Source organism: Piliocolobus tephrosceles, chromosome 7 (assembly GCF_002776525.5).
Source record: "Piliocolobus tephrosceles isolate RC106 chromosome 7, ASM277652v3, whole genome shotgun sequence".
In the NCBI taxonomy this organism is placed as follows: domain Eukaryota; kingdom Metazoa; phylum Chordata; class Mammalia; order Primates; family Cercopithecidae; genus Piliocolobus; species Piliocolobus tephrosceles.
Genome location: NC_045440.1, coordinates 36,139,567 through 36,166,670, shown reverse-complemented (window position 1 = coordinate 36,166,670; position 27,104 = coordinate 36,139,567). Strand labels below are relative to the sequence as shown.

The 27,104-nt window shown below is 53.8% G+C and overlaps 1 protein-coding gene across 2 annotated transcripts in view; it reads right to left on the bottom strand.

Annotated features, from left to right (window-relative positions):
• The window catches only part of ADGRA2 (adhesion G protein-coupled receptor A2), a 46,944-nt gene extending 30,781 nt beyond the window's left edge, over positions 1-16,163 (bottom strand). Inside the window, exon 1 of one of the 2 annotated variants that reach the window (XM_023214564.3) lies at positions 15,512-16,163. In XM_023214564.3, the coding sequence (XP_023070332.1) occupies positions 15,512-15,777 (266 nt within the window). In that variant the 5' untranslated portion in view covers positions 15,778-16,163. The remainder of the gene's footprint in view (positions 1-15,511) is intronic. The other variant, XM_023214565.2, reaches the window with a different exon arrangement.
• Positions 16,164-27,104: the final 10,941 nt, after the last annotated feature.

Sequence of the window (27,104 nt, the reverse complement as noted above, 5' to 3'; positions counted from 1 at the left end):
CAAAAAAAAAAAAAAAAAAGAAGTGGTGGGTGAACAGATCAGGGGCAGTGGGGAGACCCCTGATGGCTAACATTCCAGCTGCTCCATCTTCCATTGGCTCGTGGAGAAGACAGTGGCCAGGATGGAGGGAAGCATGGAAAAGTGTGGAAGGGGCTTTCTAGGGCCATGGGAGGGGTGGAGACCTCATCTCCTTCCTTCCTTCTCCCCACTCCATAGATCCCTCCCACCCATCCAGTGCCTGCCTAATGGTCCCTCCAATGGTGACATTTCCTGGTGGGAAGTGATAGGTAGGGGGGTAGGTTGGCTGGGTTTCCAAAATACTTACACACACACAAACACACACACACATGCACAATGTTGATATGTCAAAAAGTACATCACAGTATTCATTATATGAGCTATTAGACCTTCTATTAACTCATTTTATTATTGTATTTATTATTCTCATTTTACAGGTTAGGATAGTTTTATTTTCACTTCATACATGGGGTATTCGTGGTAATCATAATTTTGACCATTCTTAGGGCCTCTAAGAGGCCTTTAAAGATCTCATTAGGTGCTGGTGGGGCTGGGGTGGCCTCTGAGCGGTGACAGGCTCTTTAAAAAATTAAAAAAGAAATTTTTTTAGAGACACGGTCTTGCTCTGTCACCCAGACTAGAGTGCAGTGGCACAGTTAGAGCTCACTGCAGCCCCACTCCTGGGCTCAAGGGATCTTCCTGCCTCTGCCTGAGTAGCTGGGACTATAGGCGTGAGCCTTCATGCCTGGCAGGTGACAGGCTCTGACTTTAAAGTCAAAGCCTGCCTCACTCCACCCCCAGTTCATGCCCTTCCTATACCCTAGAGTTTACATTAAATGTTGGACAAGGGGCTGGGTGCAGTGGCTCATATCTGTAACCCAGCACTTTGGGAGGCTGAGATGGGCAGATCACTTGAGGCCAGGAGTTCAAGACCAGCCTGGGCAACACAGTGAAACTCTGTCTCTACAAAATAAATAAATAAAAATAAAAAAAATTAGCTGGGCCTGGTGGCATGGTACCTGTAGTCCCAGCTACTCAGGAGTCTAAGGGAGGAGGATTGTATCACTTGAGCCCAGGAGTTCGAGGCTGCAGTGAGCTATGATGGCACCATTGCACTACAGCCCAGACAACAGAGTGAGACCCAGTGTCAAAAAAATAAAATAAAATAAAAATTCTGCAACTCCCAATCCTCAATATTAAAACCTGAGATCTCAGTTTGAGAGCTCTGCCCAGCCTGGGGCAGAGGTGGTGGTGGTGGGGGTGGTTCCTCGCATTTTCCCAACTCTTTAGCCTTTAACCCACTTCAAATACCCCAGATTCTTTAACAGAGAACTGACAACAACAACAACAACAAACTCTTGCAAGTGCATGTCATTTTCAGTTTTCTTTTCTTTTTTTTTTCTTTTTTTCTGAAAAAGAGTCTCGCTCTGCGGCCCAGACTGGAGTGCAATGGTGCGATCTCGGCTCACTGCAATCTCCGCCTCCCGGGTTCAAGTGATTCTCCTGCCTCAGCGTCCAGAGTAGCTGGGATTACAGGTGACTGTCACTATGCCTGGCTAATTTTTGTATTTTTAGTAGAAACAGGGTTTCACCATGTTGGTCAGGCTGGTGTCGAACTCCTGACCTCAGGTGATCCGCCTGCCTCGGCCTCCCAGAGTGCCGGAATTACAGGTGTGAGCCACTGCGCCCGGCCCATTTTAAATTTTCTAGTAGCCACATTTAAAAAGTTTAAAAGTTGGATGGTGCGGTGGACTCACGGCTATAATCCTAGCACTCTGGGAGGCTGAGGTGGGCGGATCACCTGAGGTCAGGAGTTTGAGACCAGCCTGGCCAACATGGCGAAACCCCGTCTCTACTAAAAACACAAAATCAGCCGGGCATGGTGGCGCATGCCTGTAATCCCAGCTACTCCGGTAGGCTGAGGCAGGAGAATCACTTGAACCCGGGAGGCGGAGGTTGCAGTGAGCCGAGATCGCACCACCGCACTCCAGCCTGAGCAACAAGAGCGAAACTCTGTCGCAAAAAAAAAAAAAAAAAAGTTGGCTGGGCGCAGTGGCTCACATCTGTAATCCCAGCACTTTGGGAGGCTGAGGCAGGCAGATCACCTGAGGTCAGGAGTTCGAGACCAGCCTGGCCAACATGGTGAAACCCCATCTGTATTAAAAATACAAAAAAATTAGCCGAGTGTGGTGACACATGCCTGTAATCCTAGCTACTTGGGGAGGCTGAGGCAGGAGAATCTCTTGAACCCAAGAGGCAGAGGTTGCAGTGAGCCAAGAACGCGCTATTGCACTCTAGCCTGGGTGACGAGAGTGAAATTGTCTCAAAAAACAACAACAAAACAAACAAACAAAAACACACACACACACACAGTATAAAAGAATTTTTTTTTTTTTTTTTTTTTTCTTATGAGACAGAGTCTTGCTCTGTCGCCCAGGCTGGAGTGCAGTGGCACGATCTCGGCTCACTGCAAGCTCCGCCTCCCGGGTTCATGCCATTCTCCTCCCTCAGCCTCTTGAGTAGCTGGGACTACAGACGCCTGCCACCACACCCGGCTAATTTTTTTGTGTTTTTTAGTAGAGATGGGGTGTCACCGTGTTAGCCAGGATGGTCTCGATCTCCTGACCTCGTGATCCACCCACCTTGGCCTCCCAAAGTGCTGGGATTACAGGCATGAGCCACTGAGTCCGGCCTAAAAGTTCATTTTGAGAATATATGTTATTTAGTCCGGGTGCAGTGGCTCATGCCTGGAATCCCAGTGCTTTGGAAGGCTGAGGCAGGAGAATTGCTTGAAGCCAGGGGTTCAAGACCAGTCTGGGCAACATAGCAAGACCCTATCTCTACAAAAAATGTTTTAAAAAGTAGTCAGACGTGGTGGCCTGCCTGTAGTCCTAGCTACTTGGGAGGATGAGGGAAGAGGATCACTTAAACCCAGGAGTTTGAGGCTGCTGTGAGCTGTGATTGCACCACTGCACTCCAGCCTGAGTTCTTTCTTTCCTTCCTTCCTTCCTTCCTTTCCTTCCTTCCTTCCTTCCTTCCTTCCTTCCTTCCTTCCTTCCTTCTTTCTTTCTTTCAAGTTTTGCTCTGTCGCTAGGCTGGAGTGCAGTGGTGCGCTCTCAGCTCACTACAACCTCCTCCTCCCGGGTTCAAGCAATTCTCCTGCTGCCGCCTCCCAAGTAGCTGGGACTACAGGTGCACTCCACCACGCCCAGCTAATTTTTGTATTTTCATTTCAATATATAATCAATATAAAATTATTAATGAGATACTTTCATTTTGATTTTGGTAGAAAGTCTCAGGACTCTGCAATGTCCTACTACTCTGTTCTCTGCCAACACATCTCAATTCAGACCAGCTGCGGGCCAAGTGCTGAGTGCAGGGCGGAAGCACAGCGACAGATTGACAGATCGGGGACCTGCCCCAGAGAAGAGCAAGGACGAGCCTCTGGCCCTGAATATCTTATCTCTGGGACCGGCTCCCATCCTTCCCCAGGCCGCCCTGAGCCCAGACTTCATGCAGTCCCCGTCTCTCTCTCTCTCTCTCTTCCCTCCACCCCACCCCTCTCTCTCTGAGGCAGCCTCTGTGTGTGCTGGGAGGCAAGGGCTGGGTTGAGTGAGGGGCAGCTGCAGCCCACGCTTCCGGTTTGGCTAGCCCGGCACCAACTGCAGCCCTGGAAGTCTTGAAATGAGATATTTTCTTGCTGCAGAGAACATGGTCCTGATGCCCCACCCTCTGACCCACTCGCAGACGCAGGCACCAGGCAAAGGCCTTTCTCATCCTTCTCCTCCAAGGGCCCCCCTTCTTGCGGAATTTCCAGCTCTTGAAAAGACCTCAGGCAGATCACTGTGTGATTCGAGTCCTCAGATCCAGCATTGGATCTTTTGGTCTTAACCTGGAGAGGTCTGAGGAAGTTTACTCTAGACCTAGATTATCCAGAGAGGGGCCTCCACTGACATTGAGCTTGATGGTTCTGTTCTCCAGAGGGTGCCTTGTGGTGGGTCTATCTGGGGAGAGGAGGGAAGGCAGTTTTAGACAGACAGTGCAGGGTTTTTTTGATTTGTTTTGTTTTGTTTTTTAAGAGAGACAAGTCTTGCTCTATTTCCCAGGCTGGAATGCAGTGGCATGATCACAAATCACTGCAGCCTCCACCTCTTCAGCTCAAGCAATCCTCTCACCTTGGCCTCCCCAGGAGCTAGGACTACAGGCATGCACCACCATGACTAGCTAATTTTAAAAAAATGTTTTTGTAGAGGCTGGGTACAGTGGCTCATGTCTATAATCCCAGCAGTTTGGGAGGCCAAGGTGGGTGGATCACTTGAGGCCAGGAGTTCAAGACCAGCCTGGCCAACATGGTGAAGTCCCATCTCTACTAAAAACAAAAATTAGCCAGGTGTGGTGGCCCGCACCTGTAATCCCAGCTACTCTGGAAGCTGAGACAGGAGAATCGCTTGAACCCAGGAGGTGGAGGTTGCAGTGAGCCAAGATCATGCCACTGTACTCCAGTTTGGGCAGCAGAGCAAGACTCTGTCTCAAAAAAAAAAAAAAAAAAAAGAGAGAATTTTTTTTAGAGACAGGATCTCACTATGTTACCCAGGCTAGTCTTGAACTTCTAAACACAAGAAATCTACTTGCCTCAGCCTCCCAAAGTGCTGGGATTACAGGAATGAACCACTGTGCCTGGCTGGGTCTGGCATTTTTACGGGCAGGTAGGAAGCTGGGCGTTACAGCACTGCTGATGGGGATGAACATGCGCGCACGCGCATGCACACACACATACACACACACGCGCACACACACACACACACACGCACACGCACACACACAGAGCTTCATCCAATGGGCAGAAAAATGTTCCCACCACTCTAGGCTGTCCCCTGGGAGGCAGGCAGGCAAAGTGGCCACAATTGGGAAGGGAAGGAGGGAGCTTTGGACCCACAGCTCCATCCAGCACAGACACAGGGTCAGCCTCAGCCTTCTTCAACCCCCTCAAGACAGACACCTCCTCAACCTGCTCCATCCTCTGGCCCTAAAACCTCATGGGGCCCAGCCAGGTGGATTTCCTGCCCAACCACACTAGCTCTGCCCCAGAGCCCTGGCTGGCCTGGCCAGGCATCTTCAGCTTCTTTCTTCCCTCCCTCGCACGCCCTTCTCCCACTCCTAATGTCAAGCTTTTCACAGGAAGGAGGGCCAGTCCCTGGAGTCTCCTGTTCTCTACTTGAGAGTTTGAAATCTGGCCAGAGAGAGGGGGCACACCAAGTCCATACCAGAACTCTCTCCCGGCTGGGGTCCTATTTTGCGGGAGAGAAGCAAGTAGAGTTCCCACTAATGAGGCTGGAGGCCAAGGGAGCGAGCGGCTGGCGTCTACAGAGAGGCTCTGTGGGCTCTGGGCAGCCGCAGGAACATACCAGATACCACCCCGACATCAAAGATGACCCTGCAGGAGTCACGTGGGCACACAGCACATGCCTGAACTAAATGTTTCTCACATGTGCAGGAAGAGTCATGCGTGTCAGCCCCCTGCCAACCACTCAGACCCAATGAGCTCCTCTCTGTAACTGGGGTATCCATACTCCCTAGGGAGTCTGATCCTGGAGCCTCCGTCAGTTCAGGCCATCACTAGGTTCCTAGAGGTTCCTAGAGTCTGGGAGGCCCCGTCTCCAACACCTCTCACTGGCGGCTTGGCCGTGTCTTAGGGAAACCACCATAGAGCAGGTAGGGGGCGGTCTGCTTGCTGACGCCAAAAAGCCCTGGGGCTCGAACCCCCACCGAAATCAGAGCTCTCAGCCTCCCCTGCAGGCGCTGTGCCTTTGAGCATTTCCAGGGCCCAAAGAGACGCTTAAAACCTAAAAAAGAAGCATTGCCTCTAAAATATAGATGCCACAAAGATGGAAATTAACAAATGCTTAATGACATAATTACCCAATGTCATACTATGTCATTAGCAATAATTATTATGTTTGACGACGGATGTGGGTACATTTTAGTATGGTTGATACGACAGTAAGACCTCCAAAAGTGAGGATGCTCGCCGTGCACAGGCCCTGCTTCAACACACAACCTCAGGCGAAAGGCTGGCCTGTGGCTTCTCATCCCTCCATGGCTGCCTTCACATGCATTTAGCCTGACTGCAAGGGACATAAATGTTGGTGAGGACATGTAAAGTGTCCTGCCCACTCCTGCACTTCCCTGCCACCCTTCCCTGGGCTGGACGCCTGTCTGGTCAGCCCTGAACACCGACTGGCAATAGAAGGAGGCCTAGGGAGGGGCTTTAGGGGGTTGGGTCCTAAGACCGCCCCTGAACTCAGCCTGGAAGCTGGGTTGTCCAGGCAGGGCTGGAGGCCCAAGACATGAGAGAAAACAAACCTGCATTGAGTCCTGCTCCACCCTGCCTTCTCTCATAGGTCTGGTCTCCTTTCTCTAACCTACCCTTGCTACAAGGGCACCGCAACTTTGTGGTGAGCAGGGGAACCAAGAAACTGGGGCTTGGATGGGAAGGGAATCTGTGACTTCGGGACGTAACCTGGAGGCAGAAGCCTAAGAAAATGGACTACATGCCAGGCGCAGTGGCTCACATCTGTAATCCCAGCACTTTGGGGGACGAGGCGGGTGGATCACTTGAGGTCAAGGAGTTTGAGACCAGCCTGGCCAATATGGTGAAACCCCATCTCTTTTAAAAAATACAAAAATTAGCCAGACAAGGTGGTATGCATCTGTAGTCCCAGCTACTAGGGAGGCTGAGGCAGGAGAATCGCTTGAACCCAGGAGGCAGAGGTTGCAGAGAGTCAATATCGTGCCACTGCACTCCAGCCTGGGCGACAGAGTGAGACTCGACTTTGTCTCAAAAAAAAGAAAGAAAAAAGAAAAAGAAAATGGGCTGCGGGTATTCATTGGGGGTAATCAGTATGCCTTGATGGGGATTTGGGGGTTACAGCATCCTGACTTGAGCACAAGGAACGTAGTCTGCCGTAATCACCCACACTTATGTATTCATTCATTCATCCATTCATTGCTCAGAGCTACCTAACAGTCACTGTGCACTCAGCCTTGTGTGACAGGCTAGTCCTACAAACATAAATCGTATATTGCGTATCTACAAACTTCCACTCATAGGAGGTGGAGGGAGATGCGTCCAACAGGAAGATGGAATGTTCATCTACGTGTGTTGTGTCCCCCTGATTTGTGCAGGCTGGGATATTACCCCCAATTGACCTTACACATTTCCTCCATGCACAACCTAAAAGCCCCCCAGCGGGGAGCCAAGCTTCTAGGTGAAGAAAGCAGACCTCTTTGAGGGATGGGTGGTGATAGAGGTCTCACTATGTTGCCCAGGTTGGTCTTGAATTCCTCTTGCCTCAATCTCTGGAATAGCTAGCATGCCACCATGCCCAGCTAACAAAAAAAATTTATTTTATTTTATTTTATTTATTTATTTTTTTGAGATGGAGTCTTGCTCTGTTGCCCAGGCTGGAGTGCAGTAGCACGATCTCGGCTCACTGCAACCTCCGCCTCCCAGGTCCAAGCAACCCACCTTCCTCAGCCTCATGAGTAGCTGGGATTACAGGCGCGTACCACCAGACCCGGCTAATTTTTTGTATTTTTAGTAGAGATGGGGGTTTCATCATGTTAGCCAGGATGGTCTTGAACTCCTGACCTCGTGATCCACCCTGCCTCGGCCTCCCAAAGTGTTGGGATTACAGGTGTGAGCCACCCCGCCTGGCCAAAAAATAAAAGAAAAAAAAAGAAAAAAAAGAAAATTTAGACACGGATCTCTCTGTGCCCAGACTAGTTTTGAACCCCAGTCACGCTATGTTGCCCAGACTGGTTTTGAACCCCTGGCCTCAAGTGATCCTCCTGCCTCAGCCTGCAGAGTAGCTGGGATTACAGGGAAGCGCCAACACACGTGGCGCAGACCTCTTTTAAAATACAAACAGACCCAAAAGGATTGAAGTTATCAGTCTTTTCTACCTAAGTAGATACTCATCCTTGACCTTTCCTCCCTAGAAGCTATATTTGCTGCCCTGATCCTGTCTGGCGTTGTGAGCTGGTACCTGTTTCCAGGAGACTGTAAGGACAGAAGGGCAGAGCCTGGGTCTTTTGCCTCCTCCCATGGGGCGAGGATACACTGTAGGCATTGGCTGAGTGACAGAGGCAGAGTTCCAGGATGGAGGGGCTGTTTGGTCAACAGAGTTCACTGCTGAGCCCTGGGTTTCCCCAAGCCAAATGGCAGTTTTTTTCTACCTCCAATTCCCTCTCTCTCCCCAACACCTAGGAGATGGCATCCATCCTTCTCTGAGTGAGCCTGGCTCCACGGTACAGCCTTTCTGGGATGCCACACCCATAGGGGTCACACTGTCTGAAGCTACCCAAGGTGGTGCCAGAGAGGAAGTGGAAACAGTTGGAAGGGCGTTTTAGATACCATGGGTTGTACATTTGCTGGGTCAGACTGATTTCAAATACTCCATCCAGTGCTTCTGGGCAGGGACCCCGTGAGTACGCTTGTTCTTGTTAGGCCATTATGGGATCGGGGGAGCCCCTTTTCCCTGGCTCATGTATCCATGTGGAGGAAAACGGATTAGGGCATCTGCCCTGTCCCATCTCCAGGGATGGCTCCTCTGATTGGTGAGTGTACAAAGAGGCCCCAGCCCTTGCTGCCTGCAGAGCTGTTTAATGTGGGGGCTCTCCCTCAGGGGGGCTGGGAGTGGGACTCGGACGTCCCCTGGGTGGGCAGCTCTGACTAAACTCATTGCTGCTGAACCTCTAAGCTAGGTCTTCCAATCTAGCTTTTATCAACAATAAACCTGTATTTTGATCTCCTGTCTGCTAACCTATTCTATAGCTCAGCAACCCTCCTCAAGTGAAGACAGGAAGTACTATTTTTGGGGTCAGGCCCCTTAAACTCCCAGTCCCACGTGCCCGCATTTTCATCAGAAAACACCCTTGCCATCAGCAGAGTGGGTAGGTGTGGCCTCCGGGGCCCCTGCTGCCTGGGGCAGTGTCACTGTTTGAGACTGAGGGTGGTGAAGCTTTCAAGAGGTCTGAGAAGCTTCAGAGTCCCCAGATCTCTCTGTCCTGCTTCCTCTCCCTTTCTCCTGTAGATGCAGCTGCCCTTGGTGGCTTTGTCTCTGGGTTCCCACCTGCACAGACTAACAGCAGAGGGGATGGGAGGCAGGAGCCCTGGGGTCTAGTTAGAGCTGCCTGGCTAAGAGCAGCGCGTGTGTGTCTCACCTCGGGCAGGTGGGCCCCTCCCTGGGGGCAGACTGGAGACCCCACACCTTATCTTTGATGGCCTTTCCCATCCTGGACGCTGAGTCTCCCGAAGCCTGAAGTCATAGTTTCTGCCTCGATACACAATTCCCCACAAGGCTAGGAGCCCTGGCAGGGGAAGGGAGGAGGAGAGGGAGGAGCAGAGGCGGTAGAGGGGGCCCTGAGACTTTTTCTTCCCTTCCCAGCTGGGAGATGTCTGGCCCCTCGGTTGAGGCTGGAACTCCCTCCCCAGGACTCGCTCTCCCACCCTGTCCATTGCCTGCTCCTCTGTGACGGATGGGGCTCCCGTGCGTCACCTGGCCCCATCCATCCTGCACACCTCCCTGGCTCCCAGGAAAGGGCTGGGAGAGCTGGGAAGTCTCCTGGGAGGCTGCTGGAGTGACCTACACTCCACGGCTTCTCTACCCCCTCCCCCCATAACCCAGTCCTGAAAGCAAAGGAATGTTCTGGAGTTTGGGAAGGATGGGGGCCCCCGGAGGAGGGAGGAAGGGGGGGAGGCAGCTTCGTCCTGTCAGTGTCTGAGCTGTAAATAGAACAGAGCGGCTGGGCTGGGGGAATGAAAATAAACAGCCCCTCTGAGCAGCCCTTCCCAGCGGTTACCGGATCTTCCTTCTGGTCCCCCAGTCCGGGGCCATTTCCCTCCTCTCCCCGCCCTTGTTCTCTGGCTGCTGCCAGGGAGGCTGGGGCAGCCTCTACCTCTGGGGTGATAAGGAAGCTAGCGGTGTCTGGGTCCAGACTGTGTGGCGTCTGGGAACTCTCCTTCCCTCTCTGGGCTTTGCTGAGGGGAGCAGCCTGCGCCTCCATGGAGTGGAAGGCCAGTGATCAACTCAGAAGTGGCTGGAACTTGCTCTCCATCAGGAAAGGGTTCTTCTCTCAATGACTCCCATGTGGGATAAACTTAGAAACACTCTCTTTCTTTAAAAACATGACCCCACATTGAAGGGTCAATTTATGGTCAGGTTCAAATTACATTGGTTTGCCTGTGCCTTTGGGGGAAATTCTCAAACTCCCCCCTAGGACGAGGGGTTGCCACTCCCCCCTCCTCCGCCGGCCCTAATCACAGAGGGGAGATGGTAGCCAGCAGAAAGGGACTTCGCTGGCTTCAGGGGTGGCTGGGTTCATGCACATGCAGGAATAACTCTGGCGAAATAACACATTCGGGGTCTTGGACCCACTGGGGGCGGAGTCACAAGTGCCCGCTTAGGAGCCAGCATGATGGCCTCTGCAGTGTCTTTCATTCAACCAGTGAGCCCCAGAGCACTCTGAGCTCTGCCCAGGGTTCTCCCTAGGATGGGACCCTGACTCTGACATTCTGCAGCAGAGGGAGCCCTCAAGGGAGCAGCTTCCAGGCCCCAGAGGACGGATGTGTGGAATCCCTGGATCCTGAGCTAGCGACCTCCAGCTTCTCCAGTGGGTGGTGGGGAAGAGTCCAGGAGAGACTGAGGTTTCTGCTGGGCCCCTCCCTTTGAACAGGCAAGGTCCCAGAGCCCAGGTGGGGGTGCCGCAGCTGAGACCTGCACCCCTCGGTGGGGAGGGGAGTGGGTGCTGGAGTCTCCGGGCTTGCCCTTGCCTTCTCTGTCTCTGGCCTCTTCCCTCTCTTCTTTCCTTCTTTTTCTTCGCTCTTTCCCCCTCCCCCTCTTCTCTCACAAAAGCTCTCTGTACACAGCCACTTCCTCTGGCTGCTGTCTCTGCGCCCAGACCTTATGAGAACCATATGGGGGAAAGCTGGTGGAAGAGAAGGGGGTGGGGGCGCCGGCCTGGGCCCGCCCCTCCACCAGCATCCTTGTCCTGCCCTCGGGCCATGTGCACGACGCTTGGCACACTTTGCCCAAATTCCCCTAACTGGATCCCGGTGGCTGTAATAAGGGCCCTGAAGGGAGTCCCAGCCAGCAGCTGGAGGTCCAGAGGGAGACCTGTGCTCAAGAACTACTTCCCTGAGGCCCATCTTCCTCAACTTCTCCCACCAAGACCACTGAACTCCCAGCAGAAGAACCCAGCCCGTGCTGGGCACACCTGCGGCAGACAGCCTCTTCCCTAGGTGGGCAGCCTGCGTGGTGGGCACTCCCGCCTTCCGGAATGGTAGGCAGAGCAGGTTGAGGGTTTGCCTGTTCTGGAGAAATTCAAAGTGACCTCTCCTTGCCCAGCCTGGAATGTTCCCAGGTCAAAAGGGCTCAGATTCTGCTGGGAAGGAACCGGGTTTTTTAAAGCATCTTTTGTGTCTAATGGGTCCCAAGTCCAGCCAGGTGAGCAGCGAGGCCGTCACCTGGCAGGAATGCAATGCCCATCCCGGCGCCAGCCCCAGGCTGGCTGTGTGACTGTCAGCGAGGCACCCTTCCCCTCCTGGCCTCAGTTTGCTCAGCTGTAAGATGTGGGACTGGACTTCCTTATCGCTAAGATCCTTTGGAGCCCAGGCTGTCTGGGAATTTATGACACTGGCTGGTATCCTCGGAGTGCCTGCTCAGATGTCCCAGGAGGTCTTTATAGATTTCCTTCTGGAATTATCTACAAACAGTCCTTTCCTGGAATTCCTTATCCTCATCCCCCTTCCCCCTCACTCACTCCCAGAGCTGAGAACCTCAGCCCTCAGCTGCTGCCGAGTAATAGTAGGGCTCACAGTGGTCTGCACCTTCCTCCCACACCCAGGTTCTCCCTGTCATAAGCCACTCCCTGTGGGATCTTTTCCCTCGGGGAGGCCCACAAAGGCTCCTGCTCTCTTTGTTCAGAAGCATGGGTGCCCACAGCTGCCCTGCAGACTGGGCCGGGAGCCTGGTGGGGGGGCTGTGGGACAGAGGGATCAGGAAGGAAGCCAAGAGCTCAGCTTTCCTGGAAAACTGCGAATGAAAATCCACTAGAGAAAAAAATGCAAAGGATGGGGGAGAGGGAGGATGCAAAAACAGAAGGCAGAGTTCAGATAATGGGTGGAGGTGGCGGGAGGGCTTTCCATCGGTAAACAGGACTGTGAATGGGGTCGCCTCCGACTACAGGAAGGCTTTCTCAGAGCGCAGGAGGAGGCTCTCCGCAGACAGGGACCCCACCTTCATGTCTGAACAGCCCCCAGCACTTGGGCTCCCCAAGGATCAATCCTGAGTGTCCCGGGGCCCCATCTTGGAGGAAAAATCCATGGGAATGTTGGGGAGATGGGGAGGGAGGATAAAGCCAAAATGCAAAAATGAATGGCTCCAGTTTTATTTGCACCAGGTGACAAGCTAAAAGGTGAAAAGGAAAATGTTCATGGCAGAAAAAAAAAATATACGAAGCACGAAGGAGGAGTTTGGAAGTGAGTCAGGCTATTTGCGTGCGGCGGCTCTCAGCTCTTGTCCTCTGGCTTTGCTGCTGGGCAAAAGAAGCAGCAGTCCCCTCCTTCCCAGACGCAGGGGCTCAGAGGGCGATACCCCAAAGACCAGGCACTTTGACACACTGAGAGACCTTAGGGGCCTCAGAACTTGGAGCTCAGAACCAAGATCCTGCTAATTTATCTTGTCCCCTGTTCCCCCAGCACAGGGACAGGGCACTCTCCCTGGAATTCCCTTACCAGATGGAGTAAAACGTCTCCCTGAAAGAAAGGCAATGGTCTTAGTACCTCCTCCCTAGAGATCTCAGCAAATAACCAAGAAAGAGCAGGAGAAGAGTCTGGGAGTTGTCACAGCACCCAAACAGACTTCTCATCTACTCAGAAAGCTCTGAAAGATCACCTGAGCAGCGTGATCCACATAAATCCACATAATGAAACCACCTTTGCTTCCGTGCAGCTCACCTTCTCTGGAGTCCCATCACCTGCCAGCCACCTCCCACCTCCCAGTCCATACATCTCTGCCCTGTGGAGAGAGCATTTCAGCCTTACTGACTCCCGTGCACACGTGTGTGCGTAACAGTAATACATGAGTTACGCTTTACTCTTGTTAACCTGGGGTTTTTGTTGTTGTTAGAGGGCTGTTGGCTGTAACCCTTCTCCATGGGGAGGAGACAGATCATCCCCTTTCAGCCCCTACACAGACCTTCTCCTGCTCCTTCCCTCAGGATGCATCCTGGGGTGGGTGTAGGGGTGCTGGAGGGACTGAGCCTCAGAGGAAGGAACCCTTGCCCAGCTTCTGCTGAGGGAGAGCCTGGGTTCTTTTTCTTTCTGAAGCCAGCTGGTGGGGATTAGGGGGTGCCATGAGGATGAGGATTATGCAGAGTCTGGCAGGAGAGCTAAGCAGTAAGTCTGTGGCTGGGGATTCCACTACCCTCCAGGCTGAAGGACCCGTGGGCTCTCCAGGGCATTCCTGGCCTGCCCTGTCTGTGTCCCTGTGGGGACATCCAGAGCCAGGCTCAGGGGCTGCTCCTTAAAGGGTATCCTATCCCAAGCCTGATGGGTCAGTGGCCTGGGAGGATTCGCGATGGGAGGGTGAGCTAGGGGTCACCTTTGCTGCCATCCGATTCTAATGTATTCTTACCAAGAGTTGGCCCAACTTTCTCCTAGGAGTGGCATGAATAGGAATTAACCATGGCCTGATCATTCTAAGATGTACTGCAAAACTGCCTTTCTATCCACTGCCTCCCCCACTTCCTTCTGCCTTTGATATGTTAGGATTCCCTAACCCTGACACAGAGACACGCAGAGAACACACATCCCACATATGCGCATGAGTAGACACAAGAGCATGCACACGTGCACGCACAGCTCTCAGCTCTGATTATGATGCAGCTGGGACTCACGCAGATACTACCGACTATTCCGCAGAGCAAGCATTTTTGTCCTCCAGAACTAAGTGAGCTGGGGAATGCCCAGGCCTGCCTGGACCCTCAAACCCCAGCGGACACTCAGAGAGAGCTGCCCTGAACAGCCACAGGTGCCTTCCCTGGCCATGGCCTTAGCCCTGAGCAGCAGGGAGGCAGCAGGGAGCAGACACACCGCCTCCACCCCCAAGGCTTACACATGCACACACACACACACCCGGGCCGGGGAAAATGCCGGCCGGGCGGCCAGCGTCAGAGGCTGACCAGTTGTGTCCTGTCAGGAAGCGGGCAGCCTCTGAACTCACCCAACCAGAGGCGTTACTGTATTGTTCTGGACACAATCGAAAAGACTGGGCCAGCCCCGACTCCGGGCAAGGGGCGGTGGAGAAACGGTTGCCACTGGGGTCAGGAGGACAGGGAAAGGGAAGCGGCTCTTGGGCTGGATTTGGGACAGGAAAGGAAGCGGCGGTCGCGGGGGCCAGACCCTCAAGTCCACGGCGTGCGTGGAGCTGCGAGCACGTGGTCGGCGCAGGAAATCTCTGCGGTGGGGAGGGGTAGCCAATGCTCGCGCGGCTGCTGGGACTTGCGACCCCCTGTAGGAGGCTCGGGGTCGGGTTGCGGCGCTGCCGCGCTCGCTGCCAGCAAAGCAAGGGCGTACTGAGGCCCTGACTGAGAGGGACGTCGCCGAAGGAGGCCGGGGTGGGCTGCGGTGAGGGAACCCCGCTTCCCCAGCCGCGTTTCTTTATTCGCAATCTTTGCGCGAAGTCAATGGAGAAACAGCCAAAGCTCGAGTTACTTCCAGGGGAGGCAAAGGAGAGGCAAGGACGCGGGACTCAGCACAGAGCTCACTGCACAAACTGCGCCGCGGGAGAAGGGCCTCTAGAGGGATAGGGACGCCAGGGTCTCTCCTGCAGCCCAGAAGCGCCCGCATTCCAAGGGCCGACTTTTCCGAGCCCAGCCTCCCCCTGTCCTAAGGAGACCGGCTGGAAGCGGCGCTGGCAGGCCAGGGGGTATGGATGGGATGACCCCAATCGAAGGGACAAGGCCAGCCAGGTAAATCCGGAGACTCCTCCAGCCCGGTCCGGGACGCGTCCGCAGTGGTTAGGACCACAGCCCCCTCCTGGGCCACGGGCGTCGAGCTTTCCTGAGCATTCCCCGCTCTCACCCTTCTCAGGTCCCCCAGAGTCCGCAACCATAGTCCAGGCTGGAAATCTGGGGCGTGGGTGCCCTGCAGGCGTGCGCTCCACTTCACCTGGGCAGGTGAGTGGGCGCCTGCGGTGCCTTTCTCTGGGGTGCGCCTGACCCCCGCAGTCCCTTCCCGCCTCCGCGCTCCTGGAGCCCCAGCCTCTCTTCTGCTCCTCCAAGCTTCCCCTGTGGGCGCCTGAACTCAGGCCTGTCCGGGAATCTCTGAAGTGGGGGGATAGCCCCCTTCCCCCTGCTTCCACCCCTCCTGTCTCGCTTCCCTTCGTCCCCCGTCCCAGCTCGGGCAGAGTTGGCCTGGTAGGGTACTCACAGGGTAACGGTGCCATTAGGCAGAAGGCCGGGCTCGGGAGGCTCCGGGAGGTCTCCGCTGCCGCACACCACCCTCCGGCGAGCCGGGCCAGGGACGCCACCGCTCAGCCCCTTGGGCCGCTCCCCCGAACACTTGCAGCTGCGTATGGGTAGCGGGCAGCCGGGCGAGCCCCGAGCCTCGGGCGCCAGGAGCAGCAGGAGCCACAGCAGCAGCGGCAGCAGCAGGCGCGCGGGCGCCCCCCGCATCCTGCGTTCCCCGGCGCCCATCAACCCATCGCCCCGCGGGGACCCACAGCGCTGGGGCCGGGCTGCGCTCCGGCCGGAGGAACCCAGGCGTGCGGGAGGAGTGCTCAGCGGGGTCCCGGGGCGCCCGAGGGCGTGGAGGGGGGCCCTGGGCGGAGGCGAGCCCCGGGGTCCCCGCCGCCGCGCCCCGGGGGCATGTCCGGCGAGCGCCCCGGCGGGGAGGACGCGGGCGCGGCTGTCAGCGCAGCGCGGGCAGCCCCCGGCGGCGCGACCAGAGTCTCAGCACCCGGCCCTCGGGCCAGTGAAGGCCCGGCCCCTCCGCGTCGCCTGCTCGCTGGGCGCTGGGCTGGGACCTAGCGGATCGCGCCGGGCTCCTGCTGCCGCCACCGCAGCCGCTCCATGCCATGGATGGAGGCAGCTCCGTGCCGCGCCGCTCCCGCCACCGGTCCCCGCCCGCTCGGGCCTTCCGTGGGGCCCTAGCGCCGCCCGACGCTCGGCCGGGCCAAGGCCCTCCGCCGAGTGGGGGCGGGCCAGCTGGCTCGAGGACCCTGCGTCTCCGCGCCCGCCCTGCACCAACACTCCTTTCCCGCTCGTCCCCGTCCCCTGGGCCAGCACCCTTCCTTTCCGCAACCCATCTCAGACCTCTGAGCCGACCACTACCACCTTCCACAAAATTTCCCTCGCCTGTGCTGGTGCAACTTGCACCTCCAGGCTGCTGGGGCCCTCCTGGACCCGCGGGCTTGGACAGAGATGTCTGGGTCGCCCTGTTTTGGGTTGAACTTGGTAGACGGCTCTGAGGTTTCCCTTGGCCCCTGACACGATGATCAGCCTGGAAGTCGGCTCTCACTCTCCCTCCAGCCCCGGTGGAGGCTGCCGCAGGAGGATGGCAGCCGAGACGAGGAGGCAGCAGACCCTCCTCCGCCGCGTTGACCTCGCTCAGCGGGGGGTGCATGTCATTCGGCCAAGGAGAGGTTAAAGGCCAAGGCAGACAAGGCTAGACTGGGCCTCTTACATTTTCCACAACGCTGTGTGTGTGTGTGTGTGTGTGTGTGTTTCAGGGACAGTGAGTGGGAACAAGGGAAAAGTAGATGAGCAGGGCTTTGCAGCAGGGTGTGGAAAGAGCCCCGCGCAGTGAGTCTGGAGACCCCTACTCCAGACTGGGCTCTGCCTCTTATTACTTTCTGACCTTGGACACAGCCCCTAGCTTGCTGGGGTAGCTGATCTCTGGGGTTGAAATGGGGCTCTGCCTGCTCCCCAGTTTATAGATGTAAATCGTGGCATTAGAATGAGAGAGTGTGGTGGGGGGGAGGGGCACGTGGTTTCCAAAGGCAGAGGACTGGTGGTGGCAGGGGTGACCTTGACAACTAGTGGTGGGTATAAAGCTGCCTGCAGGCTGGGCACGGTGGTTGACACCTGTAATCCCAGAACTTTTCGAGGCCAAGGTGGGCAGATCACTTGAGGTGAGGAGTTTGAGATCCACCTGGCCAACATGATGAAACCCTGTCTCTACTAAAAATACAAAAATTATCCGGGCATAGTGGTGGGTGCCTGTAATCCCAGCTACTTGGGAGGCTGAGGCATGAGAATGGCTTGCACCCAGAAGGCAGAGATTGCAGTGAGCTGAGATCGTGTCACTGTACTGCAGCCTGGTGACAAAGTGAGACTCCATCCCAATAAATAAATAAATAAATAAATAAATAAATAAATAAATAAAATTAAAAAAAAAAAAAAACTCCCTGTAGTACACTGGAACCAGGACTGGAGACAGGCAATAAGAAGTGCAGCCCAGGGGTCTGCTTCCTCTGTTTCCCCATAGAGGCTCACCTTTCTGCTGCTTAATAGAGCTGCCAGGATGGGGCAGGACTCCTGTTCCCCCTCCTTCACTCTATGATCCAAGCGGTCCCCAAGGTGAGCGCCACCTTCTTTTGTGAGCTTAGCCCTGCTGGTGTGTGCGGTGCCTTTTCCAGGGCCCCTGTGCCTGTCAGCCAAGCCTACCCTGACTGCAGGTAAGTCTTTCTTGTCCGTTGGTGTTGGCAGCAGGCAGGGGCCTAGACGTTGGCCTCTTCACTTTCCCTCCCTGGCTCCACAGATCTCCCCCAGTTGCAGGCTCTCTGTTTCCTTGAACTTCCAAAGATAAATAAATAGTGATTGCAAATGGAGAAAGGGAGAAGGGGAACGGACTCCCCCAGCAGGAGCCCTCGCAGGCAGCAGCCCAGGCTGCATTCCTCAGGAAAGAGCTGACAGCAGAGCCACAGCCCATAGGCAGGGCTGTGCAGCCCTCCTGTTCACAGGTGAGGAAGACTCCAAGATCTCTGGCCTGGGTCATATAGCTTTTCTGTGATTTCCTTTTGCTAAATGAAGACACTCAAAGTCTAAAGAGGAATTCTACTGGAACACCCACTCCTGGAGGCTGAATAGAGGCCAAAGGCCATTTAATGAGGTGAGGCTTCCCCACCGCTAGGAATGAAATGTCTGGCGGAGACATTTACAAAACACTGGCCTGTCTCGAGGGTCACCACATTTGACTTCTTACCCACCCAGGGAGGTGATGAAGTGGAGGTTACTTTCTTAATTTGGAAGTACTGATGAAGAAACGGATTCACTGAGACTAGAGCCCAAGGGTAGGAACTTACTTTCTGATTCCTTTTTTTTGTGTATGTGTGAGACAAGGTCTCACTCTGTCACCCAGGTGGGAGTGCAGTAGCAAGAACACTGCAGCCTCGATCTCCTGGGTTCAATTCTCCCACTTCTGCCTCCCAAGTAGCTGGAACTACAGGTGTGTTATTGTACTCGGCTAATTTTTAAAAATGTTTTGTAGAGATGGGGTCTCACCATGTTGCCCAGGCTGGTCTCAAACTCCTGGACTCCAGCAATCTGCCGGGCTTGGCTTCCCAAAGTGCTGGGATTACAGGCGTGAGCCACCACACCTGGCCATGAGCATGTTCATCTGTTTGTTTGTTTGTTTGTGACGGAGTCTCGTTCTGTTGCCCATACTGGAGTGCAGTGGCGCAATCTCAGCTCGCTGCAACCTCTACCTCCTGGGTTCAAGTGATTCTCCTGCCACAGCCTCCCAAGTAGCTAGGATTACAGGCGCCTGCCACCACGCCTGGCTGATTTTTGTATTTTTAGTAGAGATGGGGTTTCACCATGTTGGCCAGGCTGGTTTCGAACTCCTGACCTCAGTTGATCCACCCGCCTTGACCTCTCAAAGTTCTGGGATTACAGGAGTGAGCCACCGCGCCCTGCCATGAGCATGTTTTAATCCCTTTTTGTGCATATTTCTAGTATACTGTGCCCAGCCATGGTTCCTTTTTAAGTGCTTTCTTCTCTGAGCCACAGAGAGCCTTTCCCCAGGGAAGCTTCCTACAGACCTCTTTTTAGAGATGCAGGGAGGAGTGAATGAATTGCTCACATCAAAATATTTTTGTTTTGAGGTTTGTTTGAGACAGGAGAACGACTCAAATTTAGTTCCAGACCTCAAAAAATCTGCTAGGAAGCCTGACCAATTAAACACACCTTGATCGGAGGTGATAAGCTCTTCAGTGGCGATCACAGAGACCAGGCTGAATTAATTCCGACCAGAGCAAGGGAGAGAGGACTTTCCAAAAGTGTCTGTTTAATCTGGGTGAGAATGTAATCTACCAGACTCTATGAGGCCTTATTCCCCGAAGAGTCTAGGGGCTCATATCTGCCATCTCCCTCTTGAAAGAAGTTTGCCTTTGCTGGGAGCTAGCTTTTAGCTGATCTCTCTGAGACTGAGCAGATTGGAGCTACCATGGGAGGTACATAAGGAAAGCAGACATCCACTGAGTGCTCACTATGTGCCAGGCACTTGTTGAGTACATTTCGTAAGAATTAGCTCATTTAGCCAGGCATGGTGGCTCATGCCTGTAATCCCAGCACTTTGGAAGGCTGAGGCGGGCAGATCACCTGAGGCCAGGAGTTCAAGACCAACCTGGCCAACAGGGCAAAACCTCGTCTCTACTAAAAATACAAAAATTAGCTGGGCATGGTGGCGGTGCCTGTAATTCCAGCTACTCAGGAAGCTGAGGCAGGAGAATCACTTGAACCTGGGAGGTGAAGGTTGCAGTGAGTCGAGATTGCACCACTGCACTCCAGGCTGGGGGACAGAGCGAGACTCCATTTCAAAAAAAAAAAAAAAAGGAATTAACTCAGTTCTCAAAACAGAGTGAGGACCATTTTTTTTTTTTTTTTTTTTTTTTCAGTCAGAGGTTTCCCTCTTGTTGCCCAGGCTGGAGTACAATGGCATGGTCTCAGTTCACTGGAACCTCTGTCTCCCAGGTTCACGCCATTCTCCTGCCTCAGCCTCCCAAGTAGCTGGGATTACAGGCACCCGCCACCATGCCTGGCTAATTATTTTTGTATTTTTATTAGAGACGGGGTTCACCATGTTGGCCAGGCTGGTCTCAAACTCCTGACCTCAAGTGATCCGCCTGCTTCAGCCTCCCAAAGTGTTGGGATAACAGGTGTGAGCCACTGCGCCCAGCGGTTAGGACAATTTTTTTTTTTTTTTTTGACAGACAGGGAACCCAAAGAGTACCTCGTCCAAAAATATATAGCTAGTAAGTAACAGAACCAAGATATGGACTCCTGGAGCCAGAGTCGAACATTGTTTTGAGATAGGGTCTCTGTTGCCCAGGCTGGAGTACAATGGTACAATCATAGCTCACTGCAGCCTTGAACTCCCAGGCTCAAGCAATCCTCCCACCTTAGCCTTCTGAGTAATTGGAACCACAGGCATGTGCCACCATGCCCGACTAATTTTTTAATTTTTTGTAGAGATGGTGTCTCGCTATGTTGTCCAGGCTGGTCTCAAACTCCCAGCCTCAAGTGATCCTCCTGCCTCAGGCCCCACTAAGTACTGGGATTACAAGCATGAGCCATGGCGCCTGACCAAGAGACCAAATTTTTAACTGCTATACTATGTCATTTCTAGGGAGGAGAAGAGCTCACAAGAAATCTCCCAAGAGTTTTACTTCCACTTGTGGGTTTTTCCTGACAAAGTCTCGCTCTGTCACCCAGGCTGGAGTGCAGTGGCATGATCTCAGCTCACTGCAACCTGCGCCTCCTGGGTTCAAGCGATTCTCCTGCCTCAGCCTCCCGAGTAGCTGGGATTACAGGTGCCCGCCACCATGCACGGCTAATTTTTTTGTATTTTTAGTTGAGATGGGATTTCACCGTGTTAGCCAGGATGGTCTCGATCTCCTGACCTCGTGTGGTCCACCTGCCTTAGCCTCCCAAAGTGCTGGGATTACAGGTGTGAGCCACCACGCCCGGCCCCTCTTGTGGTTTTTTTTACTTTGATTCTCTGGCCTTCTCTGAGCCAAACCTTTAGAGATGTCCACTCTTAACCCATAGCTGGTAGTAGAACCAAGACACACTTGACTTTTTCCCTAATAGAGTCCGGAAATGGAGAAACTTCCTCAAGGAACTTCACTACTAAGCTAGGAGAAAGTAATGGGTGGATAAAGAATATACACAGACTTCCAGGCGTGGTGGCTCATGCCTGTAATCCCAGCACTTTGGGAGGCCAAGGTGGGCGGATCATGAGGTCAGGATATCCAGACCATCCTGGCCAACATGGTGAAACCCCATCTCTACTAAAATACAAAAATTAGCCGGGCAAGGTGGCGCATGCCTGTAATCCTAGCTACTTGGGAGGCGGAGGCAGGAGAATCCCTTGAACCAGGGAGTTGGAGGTTGCAGTGAGCCGAGATTGTGCTGAGGCAGGAGAATTGCTTGAACCCAGGAGGTGGAGGTTGCAGTGAGCCGAGATCGTGCCATTGCACTCCAGCCTGTGCAACAAGAGTGAAACTCTGTCTCAAAAAAAAAAAAAAAAAAAAAAAAAAAAGAAAGAAAAGAAAAGAAAGAAAGAAAGAAAAAGAATATACAGACTCTAAGCATGCAGAGGTGTCAAGGGTGACAACAGCTAACAAGCTCCCAGCACCAGGCCTTCTTCTCTTCTGCTGTGTGTCAGAGGGCCCCAACCAGGCTGTTTACCTTTTTTTTTTTTTTTGAGATAGGGTCTCGCTCTGTCACTCAGGCTGCAGTGCAGTGCTGTGACCATAGCTCACATCAACCCTGAACTCCTGGGCTCCAGCAATCCTTCCACCTTGGCTTCTCAAAATGCTGGGATTGCAGGCGTGAGCCACCATGCATGGCCTTACCTTCTAATGCTAGGGTTTTCTAATTTCCTTCTGTGTCTTATTGTCTTCCAGATTTTAACAACCAGACTCAGGTCAACAGTGGTTGAGATAATGGCCCATAATTGGCTGGAGAATGCAAACGTGGCATTTCTCCAGGGTTCCATTGGCTCAGAATGACAAGGTGACCCCTGCCCTCACCTCCCTCACAAGATGGCTCCCCAGGGCTTCCTCAGAGCTCTCGTCCCTGTCCTGCACCTCCCTGTGAGGACAGCTGAGCTGCTGGTCCTGTTGGAGCAGCATGAACACCTTGCTGGGTGTTCATGATGGAGAACAGCTCATGAAGGAATGAATCAGAACCATTGGATGCTATGCAGATAAATATTTAGGCCTGTGAGGGCTTCTCTTTGGTGATCTGATTCCACCACATACAAGGTACCTAAGCATAATTCAGACATTCCTGCAGGAAAGGGTCATAATCTCTGTCGCTATTAAAGTCCAATCTATCCTTTAAATGAAATCTACTCACAGTCCTGCAGATGAGGACTACTTCCTGCATGATGACCACAGTGGCTAAGAGGCTGAGGCAGGAGAACCGCTTGAACCAAGAAGGCGGAGGTTGCGGTAAGCGGAGATTGTGCCGTTGCATTCCAGCCTGGGTGGCAGAGCGAGGCCGTCTCAAATAAATACATAAATAAATGGCCTCTGTGCTGTCTCTGTGGAGGATCAAGAGTGGTGGGACCAGTGGGGGAACAGGAGACAGTGAGGAGGCCAGGCCCACAGGCCAGTGGAGGCCTCTTGGACAAAGGGGATGAGGAAGGAGGTGAAAAGGGGCTGGATCCTGGTGTAGTCTGCAGGCCGAGTCCCATAGGATTTTCCAACACATGGGAAGAGGGGTGTCAGAAGCATTGGTCAAGAATGTCCTCTTAGGTGTTTGGCGTCAGCCATGAGAAGAATGGAATGACCTCTTCCTAAGCTGGAGAAGACTCTGGAAGGATAAGATTTGGGGAGGAAATCAAAGAGTTTGACTTGTCCCTCTTCTAGGTGCTGCGGATTTCATGGTAAATAAGAAAGAGATAGTCACTGCCCTCGTGGAGTTGACAATCCAGGAGAGGTAGCTATTATTAATATTTCTTTTAGAGACAAGGTCTTGCTCTGTCTCATAGGCTAGAGTGCAGTGGTGTGATCATGGCTCACTGTAATCTCAAACTCCTGGGCTCAAGTGATCCTCCTGCCTCAGCCTCCTAAGTAGCTGGAGTATAAGCACACCCTACCACACCCAGTTAATTAAACAATTTTTGTGTGTGGAAATGGGGTCTCACTATGTTGCCCAGGCTGGTCTCAAACTCCCGGCCTCAAGCAATCCTCCCACCTCGGCCTCCCAAACTGTTGGCATTACAGGCATGAGCCACTGCGCCTGGCCCTGAGAGGCAGTTATTGAGCAAACACGGACACACATGACTATAATTCGACATTGTGTCAGTGCTGTGAAGGGGAAGGGGGCATTAGAGAGGATCGGGGCAGAAGCCCTCAGTTTCCATGAGGATCAGGAAAGGCCACTCTGAGGATGTAATGGCTAAGCTGACCTGAAGGATCGACAGGTGTTAGCCAGGTAAAGAGGGCAGCGGGGAGCCTTCCCTAATTCCAGGCAGGGAAGAGCTTGGCACCTTAGACAGAGGTTAGATCTGCCTTGCTGGAGGGAGTAGAGGGGAGAAGGAGGAAGACAGCCAGTGAGGGCTATAGGCCTGGCCTCCACCCTCCCCTCCTCCTCCTGTTCCTCCCCTGGTAGCTCCCAGGCTCCTTGGAGTTCAGGGGAAAGTATGGCTTTCTCTTGCCCAGGGTCTTATGGATGGATCAGGACTTGGGAGACTTTCCCATCCGCAGCCTTACCAGGCCACAACAGGGAGGGTCTTTTCAGGGGGTTGGGGGGCCGTGCCCATCCAGGCCTGGCTTCCCATCTGATTTCAGGGATCCTGGGGGCATGGTCTGTAACCTGTTCCAGGCCCATGCAAGGGGCTACTCCATCACCAGCCTTTTTTCCCCAGAGGCAGCCAAGATGATGAAGCCCTGCCCAGGCCAGCACCCCTTTCCCTGAGCCCCATGGGGTTAGACACTCAGGTCTCAGAAGGATGGAGGCAGCTCTGGCCAAGAGAAGGGTGCGTGCGAGCACCGGGGATGGGGTGGAGAGAGGGGGCGACAGAGGGCCGAGAAGGGGTTACGAGGCTAGCATTTTTGCACAGGTTTGTGGACGTGTGGCTTTCACTTTGTAGAAAAGAGAATAGAGGATGAGGCGGAGGCACGAAGGCCCGTCACGTGCAGTGTCTGGTTTAACCCTCACACCGTGCCATATGTGGTTACTGCCTTTCACAGATGAGGACGTTGGCGCTCAGAGAGGGTATGTGCGTCTGTGCGCGCGTGTGCGTGTGTTGGGGTGGGGAGAGAGGGCGTGTGCATGTGTGCCTGCGTTAGTGCACATGTGGGGGCTTCATTTGGTCTCGCTCCTTTCTGTGATGGAATGGGGTCACTTGATGGAGGAGCTGGGGTGGAGCCTGGGCTCCCTGATGGCTGCTGCTCCCTAATGACCGTGCTCACACCCCCTGCTGTGGTGCCCTGCGGTGGGTGAGTGTCGGCAGGTGCGGATCTCTGCTCCCCTGACCCGTCTGCACCCCCATACCCCGCAGGAGGCCTGAACCACCATGGAAGGGAATGGGAGAGGAGCGCAGAGCCGGCTGGTGGAGAAAGTCGCAGGCATTCTTCCAGGCAGGAGGAGGGGTAGGGAACACCCCGGGCAGCTTGGAGCGTTTGGGGTCATCCCCGGGGCACTGGGCCAGGTGGGGGCTGGTGCGAGTGAAGGGTGGGAGCCCCCTCCCGGGCATGTGGTGGGGAGCCTGAGGTTGAGGCCAACCTCAAAAGTGTGCCTGCCTCCAGCTCTCACCACTGTTTAAGAAACGTGTTTTTATCAAAGCGACACACACATGTGGCTAAGAAGTGGACCAGCCTGGAAGAACTTGTGATGAAAAGGCCACGGGCCCTCCCAGTCCTGCTCCCCAGAGGCGTGGAGTTGGACAGTTTCTGCTTTGAGTTCTCTGCTCTTTGTTGAAGCAGTCACGGAACGGGCTTAGTGCCCTGAGAGATCGACCCTGTCTGAGGGTGGGTTTTCCAATCCAGCATTTAGGAGCTGCCCACCAGGCCTCCTGGTTTTCAGAGCTGTGGCTCTCCGCAGATTTGCCACCAGCTTCTCGGAGTCACTGTTGTCTTCTTTCCACAGACCACTCCACCCACCCCGGAGCACTCAGACCCCAACCCCCGTCACGCTGCAGCCTGAGAAGTGCCCTCATTAGCACACAACCCAGGCCAATGGCAGCTTGGATTTTTAATTTGCTGGAAAAGTCCATCTATGCATGGAACCTCAATTCCTAGCAGCAGCTGGACTCTTGATGGCTCGCTGGGGCTGACTTTTTTTTGTTTTTTAGGGACAGGGTCTCATTCTGTCACCTAGTCTGTAGTCCAGTGGCACCATCATAGCTCACTGCAGCCTCCAATTCCTGGACTAAAGCGATGCTCCTGCCTTAGCCTGTAGAGTAGCTGGGATTACAGGCATGGGCCACCAATCCTGGCTAATTTTTAAATTTATGTAGAGACAGGGGTCTTGCCATGTTGCCCAGGCTGGTCTTGAACTCCTGGGCTCAAGCAATCCTCCTGCCTCAGCCTCCCAAACACTGGAATGACAGGCGTAAGCCACCGTGTGGGACACACTGGTCCTTTTGTGTGTGTCTTTCTTGTCATCTCCCTCTGCTCTTTCCCTTTCTCCTCCACCTTATTTTTTTGAGATGGAGTCTCGCTCTGTCACAAGGCTGGAGTGCAGTGGCGCTATCTAGGCTCACTGCAACCTCCACCTCCTGGGTTCCTGCCTCTGCCTCCCCAGTAGCTGGGATTACACGTGCCCGCTACCATGCCCAGCTAATTTTTTCTATTTTTAGTAGAGACAGGGTTTCATCATGTTGGTCAGGCTGTTGTCAAACTCCTGACCTCAGGTGATCCGCCTGCCTCAGCCTCCCAAGGTGCTGGGATTGCAGGCCTGAGACACCACGCCCAGCTCCTCCACCTTGCTTGGTGCTTTCCTTCGTCCTTTCCTCTCCTGCCCTCTCTCTCTCTCTCTGGCCTCAGGGGACCTGGGTCTTCATCTGGATGGAGAAGGCCAGGCTTCTGTGCAGGGAGTTGTTGGCTCTATTTCCTAAGCCCTGTCAGCTGCCCTGTGCCCCTGGAAGGCCTGGGTTGAGGTCAGGAGAGATATGGGAAGAGGAGCCCCTCTGTCTAGGCCCCTGTCCTGTGCCTGCACTTTGAGGAGTTTGGGTGTGTGCTGGAGTTTGGATGCCCGGGGCGTGTGAGCCAGAGTATTTGGTTTTGGTTTCACTCTGGGCTGATTTTGCTGCTTTTAGGACTCAGTCTTTAGTTCGGTCTTTAGTTGAAAGCTGGGGAACACTCGGGAAGGCTTGGATGTCCATGTTTGGGTAGCATTAAGGGGAAGCGGGGCCTTCCCCCTCTCCGCGTCCAGGCTGGTTATGTCAGCTGGGCTCTGTGAGTGCCATGAAGGGAGCTTGGCTTGAGGACTTGGAGTTTCATTTGCCTCGTGGAGGGTCCTCCTTCCTTCCCAGCCTTAGAAGATCAGGTTTCATGTCCGTAGGCCCAGCAGTGTTTCCGACAGTCCTTATCTGCTTGGGCCATCAGAGCTCCACCCCATTTCTCCAGGGAGGTTCAAGCTGACTGCAAAGCCCAACACAGCTGGAGCCAGCAGAACAGCCGACCTGAACTTTCACCAGTGCCAGGCTTTGTGTGAGGCACTTTACATGTATGGCCACATTTAATCTTCACAGTGATGCCATGAGTAGTTACCCTTAAGATCACTCCCATTCACAAAGGAGGAAACTGAGGCACCAAAGGGGCTAAGTATTTGACCTAAGATAGTTTGATAAAGAACAGATTTGAGATTCAAAGCTGGACAAACCAGTGCCAGAGTCTTAGAGCAACTACTGTGTCTGTGTGTGTCTGTGCGTGTGGATATGTGTGCGCATGTGTGTATATGTTTGCATGTATATGTATATGTGTGCCTGAGTGTATGTATGTGGCTGTATGTTTTCTCTGTGTGTATATGTGTGCCTACATGTATATGTATGTGTGTATACATGT